Below are 19,464 nucleotides of genomic sequence, written 5' to 3'. Positions count from 1 at the left end.
CCTCCTGGTTTAAAAACAGAGTATAATTGCCAAAGAAAACTTCAAGGTATAATTAATGTTTGTAAACAAAACTAACCTTACCTAACATTCCTTCACGTTATAATTGACATTACAAAAGAAAACTTCACGCTATAATTGCCATTACAAATTTCCAAAGAAAACTTCAAGGTATAATTAATGTTTGTAAACAAAACTAACCTTACCGAACATTCCTTCACGCTATAATTGACATTACAAAAGAAAACTTCACGCTATAATTGCCATTACAAATTGCCAAAGAAAACTTCATGGTATAATTAATGTTTGTAAACAAAACTAACCTTACCGAACATTCCTTCACGCTATAATTGACATTACAAAAGAAAACTTCACGCTATAATTGCCATTACAAATTGCCAAAGAAAACTTCATGGTATAATTAATGTTTGTAAACAAAACTAACCTTACCGAACATTCCTTCACGCTATAATTGACATTACAAAAGAAAACTTCACGCTATAATTGCCATTACAAATTGCCAAAGAAAACTTCATGGTATAATTAATGTTTGTAAACAAAACTAACCTTACCGAACATTCCTTCACGCTATAATTGACATTACAAAAGAAAACTTCACGCTATAATTGCCATTACAAATTGCCAAAGAAAACTTCATGGTATAATTAATGTTTGTAAACAAAACTAACCTTACCTCACATTCCTTCACGCTATAATTGACATTACAAAAGAAAACTTCACGCTATAATTGCCATTACAAATTGCCAAAGAAAACTTCATGGTATAATTAATGTTTGTAAACAAAACTAACCTTACCGAACATTCCTTCACGCTATAATTGACATTACAAAAGAAAACTTCACGCTATAATTGCCATTACAAATTGCCAAAGAAAACTTCATGGTATAATTAATGTTTGTAAACAAAACTAACCTTACCGAACATTCCTTCACGCTATAATTGACATTACAAAAGAAAACTTCACGCTATAATTGCCATTACAAATTGCCAAAGAAAACTTCATGGTATAATTAATGTTTGTAAACAAAACTAACCTTACCTCACATTCCTTCACGCTATAATTGACATTACAAAAGAAAACTTCACGCTATAATTGCCATTACAAATTGCCAAAGAAAACTTCATGGTATAATTAATGTTTGTAAACAAAACTAACCTTACCGAACATTCCTTCACGCTATAATTGACATTACAAAAGAAAACTTCACGCTATAATTGCCATTACAAATTGCCAAAGAAAACTTCATGGTATAATTAATGTTTGTAAACAAAACTAACCTTACCGAACATTCCTTCACGCTATAATTGACATTACAAAAGAAAACTTCACGCTATAATTGCCATTACAAATTGCCAAAGAAAACTTCATGGTATAATTAATGTTTGTAAACAAAACTAACCTTACCTCACATTCCTTCACGCTATAATTGACATTACAAAAGAAAACTTCACGCTATAATTGCCATTACAAATTGCCAAAGAAAACTTCATGGTATAATTAATGTTTGTAAACAAAACTAACCTTACCGAACATTCCTTCACGCTATAATTGACATTACAAAAGAAAACTTCACGCTATAATTGCCATTACAAATTGCCAAAGAAAACTTCATGGTATAATTAATGTTTGTAAACAAAACTAACCTTACCGAACATTCCTTCACGCTATAATTGACATTACAAAAGAAAACTTCACGCTATAATTGCCATTACAAATTGCCAAAGAAAACTTCATGGTATAATTAATGTTTGTAAACAAAACTAACCTTACCTCACATTCCTTCACGCTATAATTGACATTACAAAAGAAAACTTCACGCTATAATTGCCATTACAAATTGCCAAAGAAAACTTCATGGTATAATTAATGTTTGTAAACAAAACTAACCTTACCGAACATTCCTTCACGCTATAATTGACATTACAAAAGAAAACTTCACGCTATAATTGCCATTACAAATTGCCAAAGAAAACTTCATGGTATAATTAATGTTTGTAAACAAAACTAACCTTACCGAACATTCCTTCACGCTATAATTGACATTACAAAAGAAAACTTCACGCTATAATTGCCATTACAAATTGCCAAAGAAAACTTCATGGTATAATTAATGTTTGTAAACAAAACTAACCTTACCTCACATTCCTTCACGCTATAATTGACATTACAAAAGAAAACTTCACGCTATAATTGCCATTACAAATTGCCAAAGAATATTTCATGGTATAATTAATGTTTGTAAACAAAACTAACCTTACCTCACATTCCTTCACGCTATAATTGACATTACAAAAGAAAACTTCACGCTATAATTGCCATTACAAATTGCCAAAGAATACTTCATGGTATAATTAATGTTTGTAAACAAAACTAACCTTACCTAACATTCAGCGTCTGAAGACACAGGGCTAAACCCGAAAGTTAAAAATATACAACTTAGCGCTGAATAACAATTAAAACTAGAACTAACACTTGCACTAGAACTATACTCTGTTTTTAAACCAGGAGAAGTAAAGGCGAACGTTAGATTTACACTGGAAAAAATCACCAGAAAATATCACTAGATATTTTGGCGGTAAATTTAAATTAATAATTATTATTTATTTATTTACTTATTATTGTATTTATTTTCGTTTGTTATCGTCAACACTATACATACAAATTAACATTGAAGTTATGAGTATATTTATTTCAAAATATAATAAAAAAGGGTTTAAGAACACAAAATATACAATAATGACACGAAACTGTCGAATTATCAATAACCTAACCTTCAAATTCAAAATTGCCTGTGTGTGAACCTTCCTCGCATTCAACCAATCACGTGCAAGGTCAATCTGGTGACAAATTTAAAATACTCCTCCTGGTTTAAAAACAGAGTATAGATTAAAATATTAGGTTCCTTTTGGATGGGGAAAGAAATGAATTTTTAAGAAAAACAAAATACTGCCGTAAAAAGAGTGCTTTTAAGATCTCAATAATAAAAAAAAAATTTTGGCATTCCATTAAAAAAAAAAAAGTTGACAGTCGCCATTTTGAAATAATTCGTCCAATTGAAAATATGATATTGCCATCGTGTAGAGAGTGTCCTAAAACATATTACTGCCAAATATTTTGAAAGTAGTACCCATAGTGTAGCTAAAAAAAAATAAGGCGCTTACTCTGAATCAGGCTGTATATTCATAAAGATCACCAAAATGATTGATGATGATTTTGTTCGTAATCTTCTTAATTCATTGAATGATTCCAAAAAGCTTTCAAGGCTATGAGTTGATAATCAGATGAAAACTATTATGTCAGTCTCAAACTACCAGTATTACTACATCATCAGTGAAAATCAAAAGAATTACGGGTTCTGATGATGATTCTTGGATTCTCGACCTTACTTCACTAATTATCAATCGACAAAAATCCGCTGCACAAGAAGTGCTTGAAACCGTGATGTAATAGAAAAAAAACGAAGAAAGTTTGTGATATCATTAAAGCCATTTATGAAGAAGTTAGCCGGACGAGTTGGTAAACGAATAGGGCACTCATTATTAATCGTAGACTGAAAGATCTAAATTTCCCAATAGAAATTTAAAGTTAAAGCTGAAAAGCGTAAGCTCATAAGAAGATGGCATCCCAACCCAATCCAACCCAACTCATCAGCTAATCATCAAAATAAAAATTACCAGGCAAGTTTCTCACAAAAATTACTACAGATACTTGCACTGAACATTCACTTTAAGAAGCCACTAAATATCTTAAGCGATCAGTAACACAATTACCTCCTATTAGAAAAGATTAATTGCTGAGTTTCAACCTCAGTGACTGCCTGAATGAACCCCAAATCTAAGCAGTAGAATTATCAATTACTCCTAAGAAAGTTGCCGAGGAAATTAAAAACCTAGCATGGACGAAATTCTAAAAAAAAATCTAAAGGAAGATTCTGGGCAACCTAACTGCATTGATCAATAAATGCTTGCATATAATGCTTATACAGGGTGTCTCAGCGAGACCGGTCATTAGACCTTTCTGGGGTTCTGGCGAAAATAAAAATTTGAGAATTCAGACTTAAGTATTATCAATTACAATCTCTTCGACAAAAATATTTTCAGATTTCTTGCACTTCCGGTTATACCGGAAGTCGCCACCTACTTTATTTTTTTAAATGGAACACCCTGTATATTTTTACATATTTGGATTTGTCTATTTTCAAGGTTTATAAATAACTTTACTTTTTGCAATTTGATTCGACCGTTCTCGAGTTATTCGAATTTTTCCAGAAAAATCTGCTCCAGCAGACATTTGTTCAAAAAATCAGAGAACACTCGATTTTCTGGATATCAATTTAGGATTAAGAACATGCTTAAGCAACATGATGGAGTATGTTTTGGTGCCGAGAACTGCTGTCTAGAACGTTTGGTCACTTTACTATGGCACGTTAACTTTTCAAAATTTGAAAGTACCATAACATGGCACACTAGGTTAATATCCATATGATATGTGAGCATTTTTAAAAAACCCTAATTATTTCTCAAACTATTAATGTTAGGCATAGGACATATGGAATATAAAAGATGTAAAATGAGACGCCGAAGATGATTAAGTAATAAAATATGGGGGGTTCCATTTAAAAAAATGAAGTTATGGTGCTTCCAAATTTCGAAAAGTTAACGTGTCATAGTAAAGTGACCATACGATCTAGACAGCCGTTCTCGGCACCAAAACATACTCCATCATGTTGTTTAAGCATGTTCTGAATCCTAAATTGATATCTCAAAAATCGAGTGTTCTATGATTTTTTGAACAAATGTCCTCTGGAGCAGATTTTTCTAGAAAAATTCGAATAACTCGAGAACTGCCGATTCAAATTGCAAAAAGTAAAGTTATTTATAAACCTTGAAAACAGACAAATTCAAATATGTAAAAATATACAGGGTGTTCCATTTAAAAAAATAAAGTAGGTGGCGACTTCCGGTATAACCGGAAGTGCTAGAAATCTGAAAATATTTTAGATGAAGAGAACGTAATTGATAATACTTAAGTCTGCATTCTCAAATTTTTTGTTTGGCCAGAACCCCAGAAACGTCTAATGACCGGTCTCGCTGAGACACCCTGTATAATGCTAATAATACTTCCAAAACCCAGTAAGAAACTAAGCGAAATAGAAACACATCGATACATTCTCAATCAAATAAATCTAATATCAACAAATACCATCAACGAAGTACATCGAATTGCTGATGTCATTGAAAAATCCTTTCTACTCTAAAATTTTACCTGTCTAACAGGTACTTTCGCATAAAACATGAAGATTCTTACTTGATATTAAAGCTAATTAGAGCTGAAGTATCACAGGGGAGTGTGTTGGAGCTAGTATTCTGATTTACATTTGGACCGCGTAATACATCACTTGACTAAGCAGCATTTTATCGTTTTTAGAGATTTTCATGCTGTCTGGTAGGTAAAGGTGTAACTTATTTAAGAAAAATGCAATATGACGAAAGAGCTAAAATACTATTTGTTTTAAAGGATAAAGCTAAGCGCCAATCACGTTGTACGATTTCAAGTCCGATTTGCATCATACGTCTAAGGACCGACTTAGATACGACAGTTAGATACACCAAGAAATTCTACAATAGAAAAAATAGATGAGCTTACAATTTCGCGCCAGTGTCGGTTTCTAGATGTTAGTATAAAATTAAAAGTTTATGTCTTTTATTTTATATAGAATTTAAGTCTAACTAGTTTCGGCCCTTGGCCATCTTCAGAGACTCTACAAATAAATTAACATCTCTCATCTTATCCATTTTACAAACGACAGCGGTAGGTAGCGATAGTTAGCATAAAATATCACTATGTTGAATATTTTTATTGCACTAAAACTAGAACTAGAGCGGGGAGAAGACGTGTGGCTAAACCCAAATGATTCTAGTTCTCGGTATAGTGTTAGTTCTAGTTTTACATTTGCACTGTCACTAGAACTATCACTATACCTAGAACTAGAATCATTTTGATTTAGCCGCACGTCTCTAAAGACGGCTAAACCCGAATGATTCTAGTTCTAGGTATAGTGTTAGTCAGGGGCGGTGCTACCGGGGGGTGCAAGGGGTGCCATGCACCCGGGCGCCGTTTAAAAGGGGGCGCCGGCGCCTTTTTAATAACTTGTCCACCGTTGCGAAGCTATACCGAAATATTTAACTAGAAGGCTAAAAAAAGTTATAATTTTTGTTTTTTCGTTGGGGATTACTCTCCCACAAACACATTTATTGTTAATTTAGTTTGTACTTTTTTTTTAATTTTCTGTTATATATGCTTATGTATATTTATTAATAATTTTGCAAATGTTAAAGCTCAAAAAATAAATATGTTATAAGTACTATACAGTTATAAATACTATATCTGTATATCTATTATCTGTATAATAAATCCATAATTAAATTGTTTAGTTAGTATAATCAATAATGGTATTTTGTTATTTTTGTTGTTTGTTTTAGTTAATGTTTGTTAAGTAAATTTTGCATATTATGTTTCTTTGTTTATATATTTTTTTAAATTAAAATGAATTTTTAATTTTTTCCCCGCATTTTACCGCACAAGACCTAGAACTAGAATCATTCGGGTTTAGCCGTCTTGAGAAACCTGGGACTAAATCCGAATGTTTGTCACAGTTGTCAATGTCAACTTTAATTTTATTATATTCGTAATTTTCATAAAATAACCTTTAAAGTGAGCCCGCACTTGACGCATTTATTTCAAAAAACTAAAAAGTTCGAACTTTCAACATTTAATTTTGACATATTTGTCAACTTCATAAAAAATCCTTTAAAATGAGTCCAAACTCGACATATTTAACTTCAATATTAATGGAAATACAATCACTTCCGGTTTGAAACGTCAACGTCAATTTTGACATATTTGTCATCTTCATTAAAAAACCTTTAAAATGAATCCAAAGATGACGCACTTATCTCAAAAAACAAAAAAGTTAGAATAAAAAAACATTAAACCCGAAGTTAGCAACAATGAAGATAGCAATTTAATTTTTAAATATTAATACCAACCTTAATTTTTTATTTTTGTTTTTGTGACAAATATTAAGACATTTTATAAAAATTAAGAATATGTCAAAATGACATTGACATTTCAAACCGGAAGTTGCTTATATCTCGATTAATATTGGAATTAAACGTATCATGTTTGGACTTATTTTAAAGGGCTTTTAACGACGATTACAAATATGTTAAAATTGACGTTGACATTCTTAACCGGAAGTTGACCATAACTTCATTAATATTGAAGATAAATATGTCGTGTTTGTACTCATTTTAAAGGATTTTTAATGAAGATTAAAAATATGTCAAAATTGAGGTTGACATATTAAACCTGAAGTTAGTTATCATATAATAGACAAGTGGACTACTTCATGGTGTTCTTACATGATGTATTAGAATATTAGAACCGACTTATCGTTAGATACGACACTTAGATACACCAAGAAATTCTACAATAGAGAAAAGAGATAAACCTACAATTTCGGGCCAATTTCGTTTTCTAGATTTTAGTATAAAATTAAAAGATTAAAGGCCGGTTGTACAATATACCGATAAACTTCCCGACAGCGTTATCTGGTCGATAAGTTAGTTTCTACTGTATTACAATGTACGGCTATTTTTGTCGGTGAGATTATCGGCAGGACAACTTTTCGGATAAATTTTACTATTATATTCGTAATCTTCATAAAATAACCTTTAAAATGAGTCCAAACATGACGCATTTATCTCAAAAAACCAAAAAGTAACGAACTTTCAACATTTAATTTTGACATATTTATCAACTTCATAAAAAATCCTTTAAAATGAGTCCAAACTCGACATATTTAACTTTAATATTAATGGAAATACAATCACTTCCGGTTTGAAACGTCAACGTCAATTTTGACATATTTGCCATCTTCATTAAAAAACCTTTAAAATGAATCCAAACAAGACGCACTTATCTCAAAAAACAAAAAAGTTAGAATAAAAAACGTTAAATATGAAGTTAGCAACAATAAAAATAGCAATTTAATTTTTAAATATTAATACCAACCCTAATTTTTTATTTTTTTTTTATTATATTTTTGTTTTTGTAACAAATATTAAGACACTTTATAAAAATTAAGAATATGTCAAAATGACATTGACATTTCAAACCGGAAGTTGCTTATATCTCGAGTAATATTGGAATTAAATGTATCATGTTTGGACTCATTTTAAAGGATTTTTCACGACGATTACAAATATGTCAAAATTGACGTTTACATTTTTAACCGGAAGTTGACCATAACTTCATTAATATTGAAGATAAATATGTCGTGTTTGTACTCATTTTAAAGGATTTTTAATGAAGATTACAAATATGACAAAATTGAGGTTGACATTTTAAACTTGAAGTTAGTTATCATATAAAAGAAGTTTTATAACTGAAGTTAATCTAGTGACTAACGCACTTTTCCGCACTTTCTTTTTATTTTTAACGTTTTTTTTTGGGTCATTTCACATTGATTAAAAAAAAATTGGCAATTTTTAAGCCACATGATGATTCACGAATTTTTCCCAAGTTTCTTAATATTTCTTTTGTTAAAAAACCTGTAAACTTGTAACACTTCGTCCTTAATTTCATTTTACAATTTTTTAAACTTTAATTAGTAACTAATAATCTGATTTGGACTTTGATATGTGATCTTTTTTAACAAAAATATTAAGAAACTTGTTTGTAAAATGGATAAAATGAGGGATGTTAATCTATTTGTAGAGTCTCTGACGATGGCCAAGGACCGAAACTAGTTAGACTTAAATTCTATATAAAATAGAAACCAGTTTGGAAGTACAAAATCAAACTCTAGATAATTTTCTTCCAAAATTTTAACACGAAACATCATTTTGACTTTAGTATTTGTGATTAAATTTATGTCACGACTTACAGAAATACCCTGCATAATCGTAAAACGACTGACCAAGCGGATTCTGCGCTTGTGATGGTTGTCATCAGTGTTCTGTGATAAAAATAGACAGGCACTAAACAATTTTCAAAGTTTGAGCCGTTCTTTTCAACATTGTTCATTTGTCGCTTAGTCAAGTGATGCATAACACAGTCCATTTATAATGTTCCAACAGCATTGTACAGCGCACCAATAACACGACAATCATGGCAGTGAAAAGCTCAACTAGAAATCTGTTCTTAACAAAATTGCTATCTGGACAAAGAATTGGCGTATTAAACTCAACGATTCGAAATCTACGTATTTTGACTTCACAAATAAGATAATTGCACAACGACCAATCTATATTAATGGCATTAAATTATCATATGTCTACACAGTGAAAAACCTTAGTGTAACTTTGAGGTCTTAATCCACATCAATCATTTTATATTCCAATATGGAATCCAGCTAAGGGATTGTGCTAAAGAGTCCAACATCCAGGTGATTCAACGTTTACAGAACAAAGTGTTAAGGTGTATAATTGTTTACATGCGTCCAGATATCTTCGCAACCGCTTAAATTACCCATTTTTTGACGGTGTTCGCAACTCCTCCTAGACAGGACGTCGCGCCTTTATTTTACATACATAAAAAAATAAAGGCGCGACTTCTAGTCTAGAACACACAACAGAACCGTCTTTTCCGATTATTTTAACAAAATTAAGTTAGATCACTTTTATTTTAAAAAACATATTTTTTGAGCCACAAATATTGAAGAAGACTTTTTTTAAATTACAAGATATTAATTGTAACAAATTTTAATTATATATAGTGTAAGTAGTGGTAAAAGAAGTGGTAAATAAGATTAAGATGGTTTCTTTGGATTAATGACAAACCGTTTTTCGTTCCGTGATGGACTAATTAAGTACACAGCTTAATGAGATAATTAACGAGGTGAATGGATTTGTTGAGGGAATGGATTCATTCTCATCGTGAATTTAATTGCGGTTAACTGTCGAAAGAAAAGTACTAAATACCGATTTGATAACGGTCGGTCAAGAACGTAATTAATTAATCATTTTACCGTAAACTAACAAATTTATTTGGAAGATAAAGGAATATATTTTTGTGCTTACCTACAAAAGAATTCCTTTCGTATACGATATTTGGCCAGAAAGTCATCGTAGACTCTAAGTGCGGCCAACATGTGGTCCGCAACAACCGCACTATGTTCGTACGTTTCATCGGGCAAAAGCATGCTGCTGAAAACATTGCTCCCGATAATCTCCGCCACACACTCAATCGAAACTTGTATCCGAAAAAGAATTCTAACACTCCGATTTTTACAACGATATCCGACTAAAAAGTTTAAGCTTAAAAGCTCCCTCGTTATTTGCTAATTTGCTTAACACTTTGTTCCTAATGTAAAAGTAAAGAACAAGAAAACCAACTCCTTAATTTTTTTGTTTCTTCTTAATATATTCTTGTAAGTAAATTTGAAGTTTAAATTTACATTTGGAATTCAATTTTATATGTTGTGATAGCAACTAAACACGTTTCGCAATGATATAGGCACGTGAATCCTCGAAGGACACAACCCGTTATCCACTACTTCTACTACCTACTAGTAGGTAAAATATAATCCAGATGTGTGCAAAGTATCTAAAGGCAGATAAACCGAATTGAATTATATGTTCTTTAATTAAAACCGACGCCTGTAATAAATTCGTATTCACTCTTTGTTTGTTATTAACGCGTTACATTAACATTTTTTTATTCGTTTTTATTTCAGACTTTATCGTTATTAAAAATCGAGTAAACACGTGGTACTGAAAAGCATCGCGATGAAAACAACACCTGAGACTCTCCACACTAAAAACACAGAAGTCGTAAATCTTGAACAGGCACATTATCCATCTTCTTGGACAAACACATCACCTAACATCAACAAACTTAACTCACGCACTAAAAAAAATTTTTTTTGTCTCGACAAATTTTAATTCAAATTCAAATTTGAACCGCGGGTGGTCGAGAATGAAATATTTTCGTCTAAAAAGATTTAAAAGAAAAAAACTAGTTAATAAAACTGTCACATAAAAACGGACCACTCCAAGATTTAAAATAAACTTTGTTTTCATTGAAAAATTTATGAATTTAATTTTTTTTTTCGTTGGTGATTATTGTAGGTGGTAGCGCTCGCGTTATTAATGACGAATGTCATGGTCTTCGTCGTCAAAAGAGACGTCTGACGAAGATCGCAGGCGGCCGGCGTGTGGCTGCTTGGCAATCGCGACCGAGAATCAAAACACTGCGCGCGAGACTTGCGCGACTGCGCGAGAGTGTTAAGAAAACCACGAGGTCTACATCAATGTGGATTGTAATTTTCTCGCAACAATGAGAAGATATTAATTATTATCATATTAGAAGAATAATCCAGATACGATTATTTCAGTAATGATTAATTTTCAATTATTTGGGGATTAATCTTCATTTTTAGAACTTATTTCAATTATCATTTTTTAAGTATTCTACCATCGTCGAGTATCCTCGACATGTTTTTCGTAAGTTGGAATCATTTTGATTCACACCAATCAATTTTGACAAGTTTTATGGATTTTGAAACTTCTGGAAAAAGTTTTTTCTCTTTTGCCACACATAGCCGAGATCTTCCCAATCGATTAAAATCGTTTTGACACGCACCAATGTATTTATTCTATTCCTTGACAACAAAAATTAAAGATATTAAAATTGTTTCATCACATACAGAGTAGTATTCCAATTACCATAACAACCAGCCTTATGTAAACTAAGAAATTATTTATGGCACACTCAAACAAGATTAAATTTGCTGTAGAATGCTTGTTATCGCATAAGAATATCTCAATTAGTTTTTGAGATACGATTTTTAAAATTATCCTCTTTTTCTACACAACCCCCATAACTAACAAATATGCAGAGTAATATTCAAATCAACATGGCAGCTAGGTTTATGCAAACTAAGAAATTATTTAAGGCACACTAAAACTAGATTAAATGTGCTATAAAATGCTTGCTATGCATTAGAATGTCACAATTATTTATTGAGATACGATACGTCTTCAGACGTACGGCTAAACCCAAATGTTTCTAGTTCTAAATCTAATGTTAGTTTTAGTGACAGTGCAAGTGTAAAACTAGAACTAACACTATACCTAGAACTAGAATCATTCGGGTTTAGCCGTCTTTAGAGACGTGTGGCTAAACCCAAATGATTCTAGTTCTAGCTATAGTGTTAGTTGTACATATTAATAATTCTAGTTTTAATAATTAGTTCTTGATAAAAACGTTTTTTGTTGTCGAGTAAATATTCCAACATCGACATAAGATCTGCTTTTTTTGATGCGGTTATACTTAGTGGAGCATCATATAATTTTGGTAGTGTAGTAATAGACGGCGCTACAATATTTGGTCTACGACAGCCTCGACGTTTTTTCAAAAGATCATAGTGCTTCCATTCTTCTAAAACACTATGACTCGTTCTTAATCGTAGAACTCCAGGTTCTTCTGCAGTAACTTGCAGCCATCGTGCCTGGGTTATTTTAAGGCTAGGATCTCTTTTAATAAGTTTTTCAACAGAATCAAGATTTAAAAAATTAAGCTGGGTCATTTTAAAAACTTCAAAGGGATTTATCCGGCGTCCATTGGCCAGGAACTCCATCAGATCATCAGGCTCATACAGTTTACACAGTTTTTTATTCTTCTCAACCAGAGCAAAATCCCTATGACAGGGTAAAAAACTATGCCCACTCACCAAAAACTTTTGATTAACTTCAGGGAAATATCCCAAATAAGTTAAATAGGTACACAATATTACCATTTTAAAGTTATTATTCTGGCCAATGCAACGGTCTGACCAGATTGTTAACTTCCGTTCTTGCCCTGCTTGAAGTACACTGAAATAATGCACAACATGCTCAATAAGGCATGACGTAATTTCAGCGGAACCGCGTTTAGCTACAGATTCATGCCATAAATACATGGTTACTTGTGAATTACCCATGTTATGCACAGCATAATTATAATTTGAATATTGTCTTTGGTAGAAAACATCCGAGTGTGTTAAATTAGGTGTGAACAACACCTGCTGTAAATCAACACACAAAACTACAAAATCTTGATTTGTTTTGCAGTCTCCGCATCCCTATGCAAGGTTTCATAAGCTTTTTCGGCCTTTCTGTGTTTCAGCTTCTGCAGCAATTTTATTTCGAGTTTCATCATCTTCGGTAGCAATAAGTTTAATGTAATATTTGTCACACAACTTACAGATGTCTGATCTTGGGGTACCGAATCTTAAGTCAAAGTCTGACTTAAATATGTTTCTGTATGTATTATACTTAATAGGTGAGTCTGGGTATTTATCTATGTACAGTTTAAACATTTTTTGTATAGATAGAGATGGATCAAGACATTTTTTCTTATTAGAAGACCTCGAATAATACAGCCTTGCAAAACTAAATTTTGTTCATTGTAAGTTTTCTTATAAAAGTCCGTGTATAAATCTAGTTTTTCTTCCTCAGTAATATTTTTACATTCCATATATTTACATTTACACTGGAAATCCTGTAACAGAATGGTAAAACGAAAATGATATTATGTAGGTATGTGCATATTAAAATCACGCAACTTTAATCAAACAAAAGTTTAGAAAAGTAACATGAATAAGTAACATGAACCGCTCACTGGTTTTCCCCTTCGACTTATGTAGGGTTTTCCTGCATCTTTTAATATCTTCCTTTTGAAATCCTTCCTGTTTGTAATGTCTATTTTTCTTCTTTTACGTTTATTAATATCATTTAACTCACTTGAACTTACGCGAATTGTTGACTAAAACGACGCCATGTCGGTATTAGCAACATTGTTCCGCTGTTTACGTTCAGCACTCTAGGTTACTAACATAAGTTTGGCAAAGACAAAAACATTATTTCTGCTTGAACCCTAAGATATGGATAAGTATTAGTATAATCAAAGATGTTCCATAAGAAAATCATATTTCACATTTTTGTCGTTTGCAACGTTGTTCGCGCGAGGCATTCAATTGTTATGCATCGCTAGACCAAGAACTAGAATCATTCGGGTTTAGCCGTCTTAAGAGACGTACGGCTAAACCCAAATGTTTCAAGTTCTAGGTCTAATGTTAGTTCTAGTGACAGTGTAAGTGTAAAACTAGAACTAACACTATACCTACAACTAGAATCATTCGGGTTTAGCCGTCTTTAGAGACGTGCAGCTAAACCCAAATGATTCTAGACCGAGAACTAAAAACAATCGGGTTTAGCCGCACGTCTCTCAAAACGGCTAAACCCGAATGATTCTAGTTCTAGATCTTGTGTTAGTTCTAGTGATAATGGTAATATAGAACTAGAACTAACACTAGAACTAGAAACAAACTTTCTAGTTCTAGGTGTAGCATTATTTTAATTTAAAAAAAATATGCAACATAGTGATATCTTATGTTAACTAGCACTACCTACCACTGTCACTAGAACTTCAATTTCAGTACATTAATGATAAGGTGAGCCCTTGCGTAGTGTTTCCATCCGTAAAAATTATTGCCCTTGAGTGACTGATAACATCAAGCTCCTTATGAGATTTCGTGATCAGGCTTATAGTAGTTTTCGCCAGAACAGGTGTCCCATTCACTGCCAGTATTATAAACAACTACGCAATTACACTAACTCGGCCATTCTGAGAGAAAAACGGGCGTTCTTAAACACATTGTTTCAGGAGCGATCATCTCGTGATCTTTGGATGAGTTTTAGGAAATTGGGTGTTGTCAAAAATAAGACTCAAGTATTGACTGATACTGATTTTGATGCTGATACTATTAATAATTTCCTTTTCAGCACTCAAACTAATTCAACGGGAAACTCTGAGTTGATTGACTTTTATTGGAATAACATACTTCCACAAGTCACTGAAAAGCTAACATTTTCTCTTACAAATGAAACTGAAATTTTCAATATTCTTTGTGGAATCAAATCAAACTCTGTTGGTATGGATGGCATAAGTGTTAAAATGCTTTTATTATGTTGTCCTGCAATTTTGCCCTTCTTGTGCCATATAATTAACTATACCATTGAATGTTCTGTGTTCCCTGATATGTGGAAGATCCCTGAGACTTGAGGCCAATTAATATATTGCCTATATTATCTAAGGTTTGTGAGAGGGTCATGGCGGTCAGACTTCGCTGCCATCTTGATGGCTATAATTGCCCAGTTGCCACTCTGGCTTTTGTCCGGGATTTAGTAGCGCTACTGCGCTTCTGGGTGTGACAGATGAAAATTAACACTTTTGGATTTTTCTAAGGCTTTTGATAGAATACATCATGATACTCTAATGGCTGCGTTCCATTATATAGGTTTATCTTTAGGTTCCATTCGTTTAGCACAAAGTTATTTGTCTGGATGAAAGCAGTTGATTAAACTTAATGGTGGTACATCCAATAGTGCAGATGTCATATTGGGTGTCCCACAGGCCTCTATGTTGGGTTCTCTGTTATATGTGATATCTACAATTGGGTTCGCTAATATTTTGGATCACTGTATGCCATACTTTTATGCTGATGATACTCAACTGCTCTACTCTTTTAAACCATGTGATATGGAAGATGCTGCAAGCAAAATTAATCATGACTTAGTTAAGGTCGAAGAATTTGCTGGCAATCTTTGTCTACGGATTAATTCTAGTAAGTCATCGATTATGAACCTTAAAACGCATCTGTGTGATGCCTTGGTGTTGTCCAGCTTCAATTACGGTGACGTAATATATCACTCCTTGACAACGTTCACACTGCTAAAATTCAAAAGTTACAAAACTCTTGTCTGCGATTTATATATGGTATCCGTAGAAGGGGTATATCACATACGCTGGCATGGGCTGATTGGCTGAGCATGTCGCTTCACTGCTTGTGTCTCTACTACAAAATTATCTTATACAAAAATCCGCCTTACCTTTATGATAAAATTAGATTTCGCACAGATATTCATAATATTCATATTAGGCACCTTAGAAATTAGCTTCGAAATTTTCAAACGCAGCTTTACGTATTGTATGCCTAATTTATACAATTAGCTACCTAATTCCTTCAAGAGCCTTTCTGGGATTTATTTAAGTGAGCGCGGCAAGTTGCATTCTGAGCATTCTTCTTCTTTGTTTATTTTGTATTCGTCTTTCGAAAATGAATAAAAATACTTTAATTAAATAAAATAAAAAAAAAAAAAAAACATTTAAGATAATCTATAACTTTCAGCTCTAAAACTTCTTAAATAAATTGATTCTGATAATTGAAATAATCAAAGTGATCTGAAATAATTGATTTTGATTCGCTCTGGATTACACACCAAGTAAGTGAGCTATTTTTTTAGAACTGGTATATCGAAAATAAAAAAAAAATCTTAACTTCTTTGGTTTTACGGATGTTGGTGGAATTGATTGAAATCTTGATTCCTCCCTGGTTTGAACTGCTGCTTTTTCCCCCTTGGTGGAATGTGCTGGTACCCCCTTGGTGGCTTTCCGGAAAAAACTATTCCGATGTCTTCTTTCCCAGGTTGGTTATCGTACTCTTCTTAATTAATTTTAGCTTCTTTTCTTCTCCCTCAATTGTGAATTTCTTTGGTTATGTTTTTTCTTCAGAAATTTATCTTCGTAGGATTTCCGAACGTTTCGAAATAGATGTTTACTCAATGATGATCAGGAAGCGAATTTTCGCGTCCTCGTTATTCATTTTTCACCCTTTTTTCGGCAAAAATCGACAAAAACTTCTCTTTTTTGTCCATCACCCTCTTTGATACCACGAGAAAAAGTGTAAAAAATTTGTATTTCTGAGCGCCATCTCTTATTGACATTTGGTTTTTCTTCCAAATTTTTAAAAATTACTTTTTAAATAAACTATATTTATTGAAATCCTTCAATGTCTACATACTCTGAATTATTTCATTCCCCTTTGACACAATTTTTCACATTAATTCTTCTTTAATTCCAAAATTTATATTCCGTTTCTTTCAAAATCTTCACATTTTTAATTTTCAACATTTCGGTTTTAAACTGATTAAAATCACTTGAATCTGATGTAATTCATTATAAGCTTTATGTTTTTAGGTATTTCAAGAAGTTTTTTGGCTGTAATCACCCATAAATTGAATACTTTGGATTTGGAGGTTATGTTTCGTTTTTGTGGACTCTTTTTTTTTTAACTAAATACAAGAATATTTCTTAATCTACGACGGAAAAACGAACGGATTTATCATTGATTAAAACATTTTTACAAATAACGACGAAATTAATGAGAACTATAACAAACTTTTATGAAATTTTTCAACGATCAGCTTTAACTATCCTCGGTATATCAACTTTGATATCAATACGTGAGTTGTTCTTTTTATTTTAATTATAATATTAATTTGAACGATTTGAAGAAGTACTAATAAACTCTCTAGGCTCTCGATTTACAAGGATTTTTCTACGGAATGTCATTATTTCCTCTTTATTGTAATTATTTCTTATAACAAAACTATTGTTTATTAATTAATTAATAAAATTATGAGTGGAACCCAATATTATTACAATATATATATACAGGGTGTCCCGTTAAGCGTACTGAGCGGCTGTATCTCTAGAACGGTAAGGCCAAGAGGTTTGGGAAAAAAATCCTTATAAGCAAAGTGACCAAGAGAAATAGCTGGAAATTATTTTGAAGTTCGTAATTCGACCACTAGGGGGCGTAACTACCATTGAGAAACATAAAGTTGCCGCTATCTCAGAAACTTAGACGATGAGCTATAACTTTGACATCATTTAATAGCTTGGATAATACCGCATCGCTTTTGTTTTGCGATATTTCTCATATCTGTCATAATAAGGGAGGGGGAGGCCAATGCGTTTTCATATGTTTACATTTTAATATCTCCTAGACCATTCAACCGATTTGAATGTTTTCGGTGTTGTTTGAAAGAGCATTTTATGCTCTTTTTAAAGATATTTTCAGTAAGGTCGTCTGCTTTAAAACAAATGAGCTAAAGGACGTTATCTGCAGCGATTACATATTTTTGTGATTTTTGAAGAAAAGTTAAATGGAACGATACTATTTAGTTCACAGATCCTTAGTCACCTTAAAATTTGCTAAATTTTAGTGAAAACCGCATCTCGATATCGCCACCCGTTCTCGAGTTATAGAAGAAAATGTTAAGAACTCGAGTGCCATCAATCGGATTCAGTTACTCATCGAGAAAAGCAAATCACGTTACCATGGTAACTGTAAACATGTCATTTACTAACGCAGAAGCGTATGATAGAGCGTATGATGATTTATTTTCAATGTTTCGAATACGATGCAACTGCATGGCAAAAATGTGCAATGCAATTACGACAAAGAAAGACATTTTTCTCTAGAAGTGTTTTTAAGATTGACTTAGCGATTACGGAAAACTGGCAACGTGTAGCCCATTCAGACATCTCTATGAATTCGTAAATCAGATTGGTGCGCAATGTGATCCCACATAATCTGGGAACTCCGAAAACAATTGTCCACAAGAGTTCTCAAGAGAATAATATCTCCACCACGTTGTTTTACATCAGGCCTTAACAGATACCGATTATGATAACAGACTGAACTATTACCATTGACTTTTAAATATGATTTGGGCAAATCCAAACCTTTTATCACAAATGCTATGGATGCATGAAGCATCTGTCCACAAGCTGATGTAAACTTGCATAATATGCATTCCTGTTTCGAGAAAAACCCACATTGCTTTCACCCCTTTATCTATTGGGTAGACTAAACGACCTGACTTTTCAAGAAAAACCAATAACCAGGGAAAATATGACAAAACAATAAATACCAGTAAAAACGTGTCCACGGCCGAGACTTAAGCAGCGCTTTTTTTTCGTCGAAACTAGATTAAATCAATGCATCGAGGTTTATGGAAGGCATTTCACTTATTAGTGAGTTATTTTTGCCAAAAATTTAAGTTATTCTAAGTGTTTTGGTTTATTTTGTTTTATTATCATTGTTGATGTTTCATTGGTCCGTTGGCTTTTCAACACGCCTCAAAAGTAGTTCTGAAGCAGTTCTAAGCTTAGATAAAGTGTGAAGGAAGGTTCTAGATAATAAAATTTTTGTTATCTCTTATTTGTTTCCTAAGGTAACTTGATCCGATTAAGATATACGAATTTTTAACATTTTCTTTTATAATTCGAGAATGGATGGAGATATCGAGATGCGGATTTCACTAATATTTAGCAAATTTTATGGTGATTAACGGTCTGTGAAGTAAATAGTACCGTTCCATTCAACTTTTTTTCAAAAATCACAAAAATATGTAACCGCTGCAGATTACGCCCTCTAGCTTATTTGTTTTAAACCAAGCGGTCTTACTGAAAATATCTTTTAAAAGAGCATAAAATGCTCTTTCAAACAAGACCAAAAATATTCAAATCGGTTGAATGGTCCAGGAGAT

At 32.4% G+C, this 19,464-nt stretch overlaps 1 protein-coding gene and 1 long non-coding RNA gene across 3 annotated transcripts in view; one reads left to right on the top strand and one right to left on the bottom strand.

Moving 5' to 3' along the window:
- LOC111419863 (unconventional myosin-IXb-like dachs) overlaps positions 1-11,211 on the bottom strand; it is a 98,282-nt gene extending 87,071 nt beyond the window's left edge. Inside the window, exon 1 of the mRNA XM_071201388.1 lies at positions 10,105-11,211. Coding sequence (XP_071057489.1) covers positions 10,105-10,226 — 122 coding nt within the window. The 5' untranslated portion in view covers positions 10,227-11,211. The remainder of the gene's footprint in view (positions 1-10,104) is intronic.
- The window catches only part of LOC139432645 (uncharacterized), an 82,625-nt gene extending 65,065 nt beyond the window's left edge, over positions 1-17,560 (top strand). The window contains exons 1-3 of one of the 2 annotated variants that reach the window (XR_011642394.1): positions 16,480-16,553; positions 17,105-17,370; positions 17,443-17,560. This is a non-coding gene — a long non-coding RNA (uncharacterized lncRNA). Of the gene's footprint in view, positions 1-16,479; positions 16,554-17,104; positions 17,371-17,442 lie in introns of those variants that run through there. The other variant, XR_011642393.1, reaches the window with a different exon arrangement.
- Positions 17,561-19,464: the final 1,904 nt, after the last annotated feature.

The sequence above is a fragment of the Onthophagus taurus genome, chromosome 1 (assembly GCF_036711975.1).
Source record: "Onthophagus taurus isolate NC chromosome 1, IU_Otau_3.0, whole genome shotgun sequence".
Classification (NCBI taxonomy): domain Eukaryota; kingdom Metazoa; phylum Arthropoda; class Insecta; order Coleoptera; family Scarabaeidae; genus Onthophagus; species Onthophagus taurus.
Note: the sequence above shows the minus strand (reverse complement) of the source record. Positions and strands in the feature narration are given on the sequence as shown.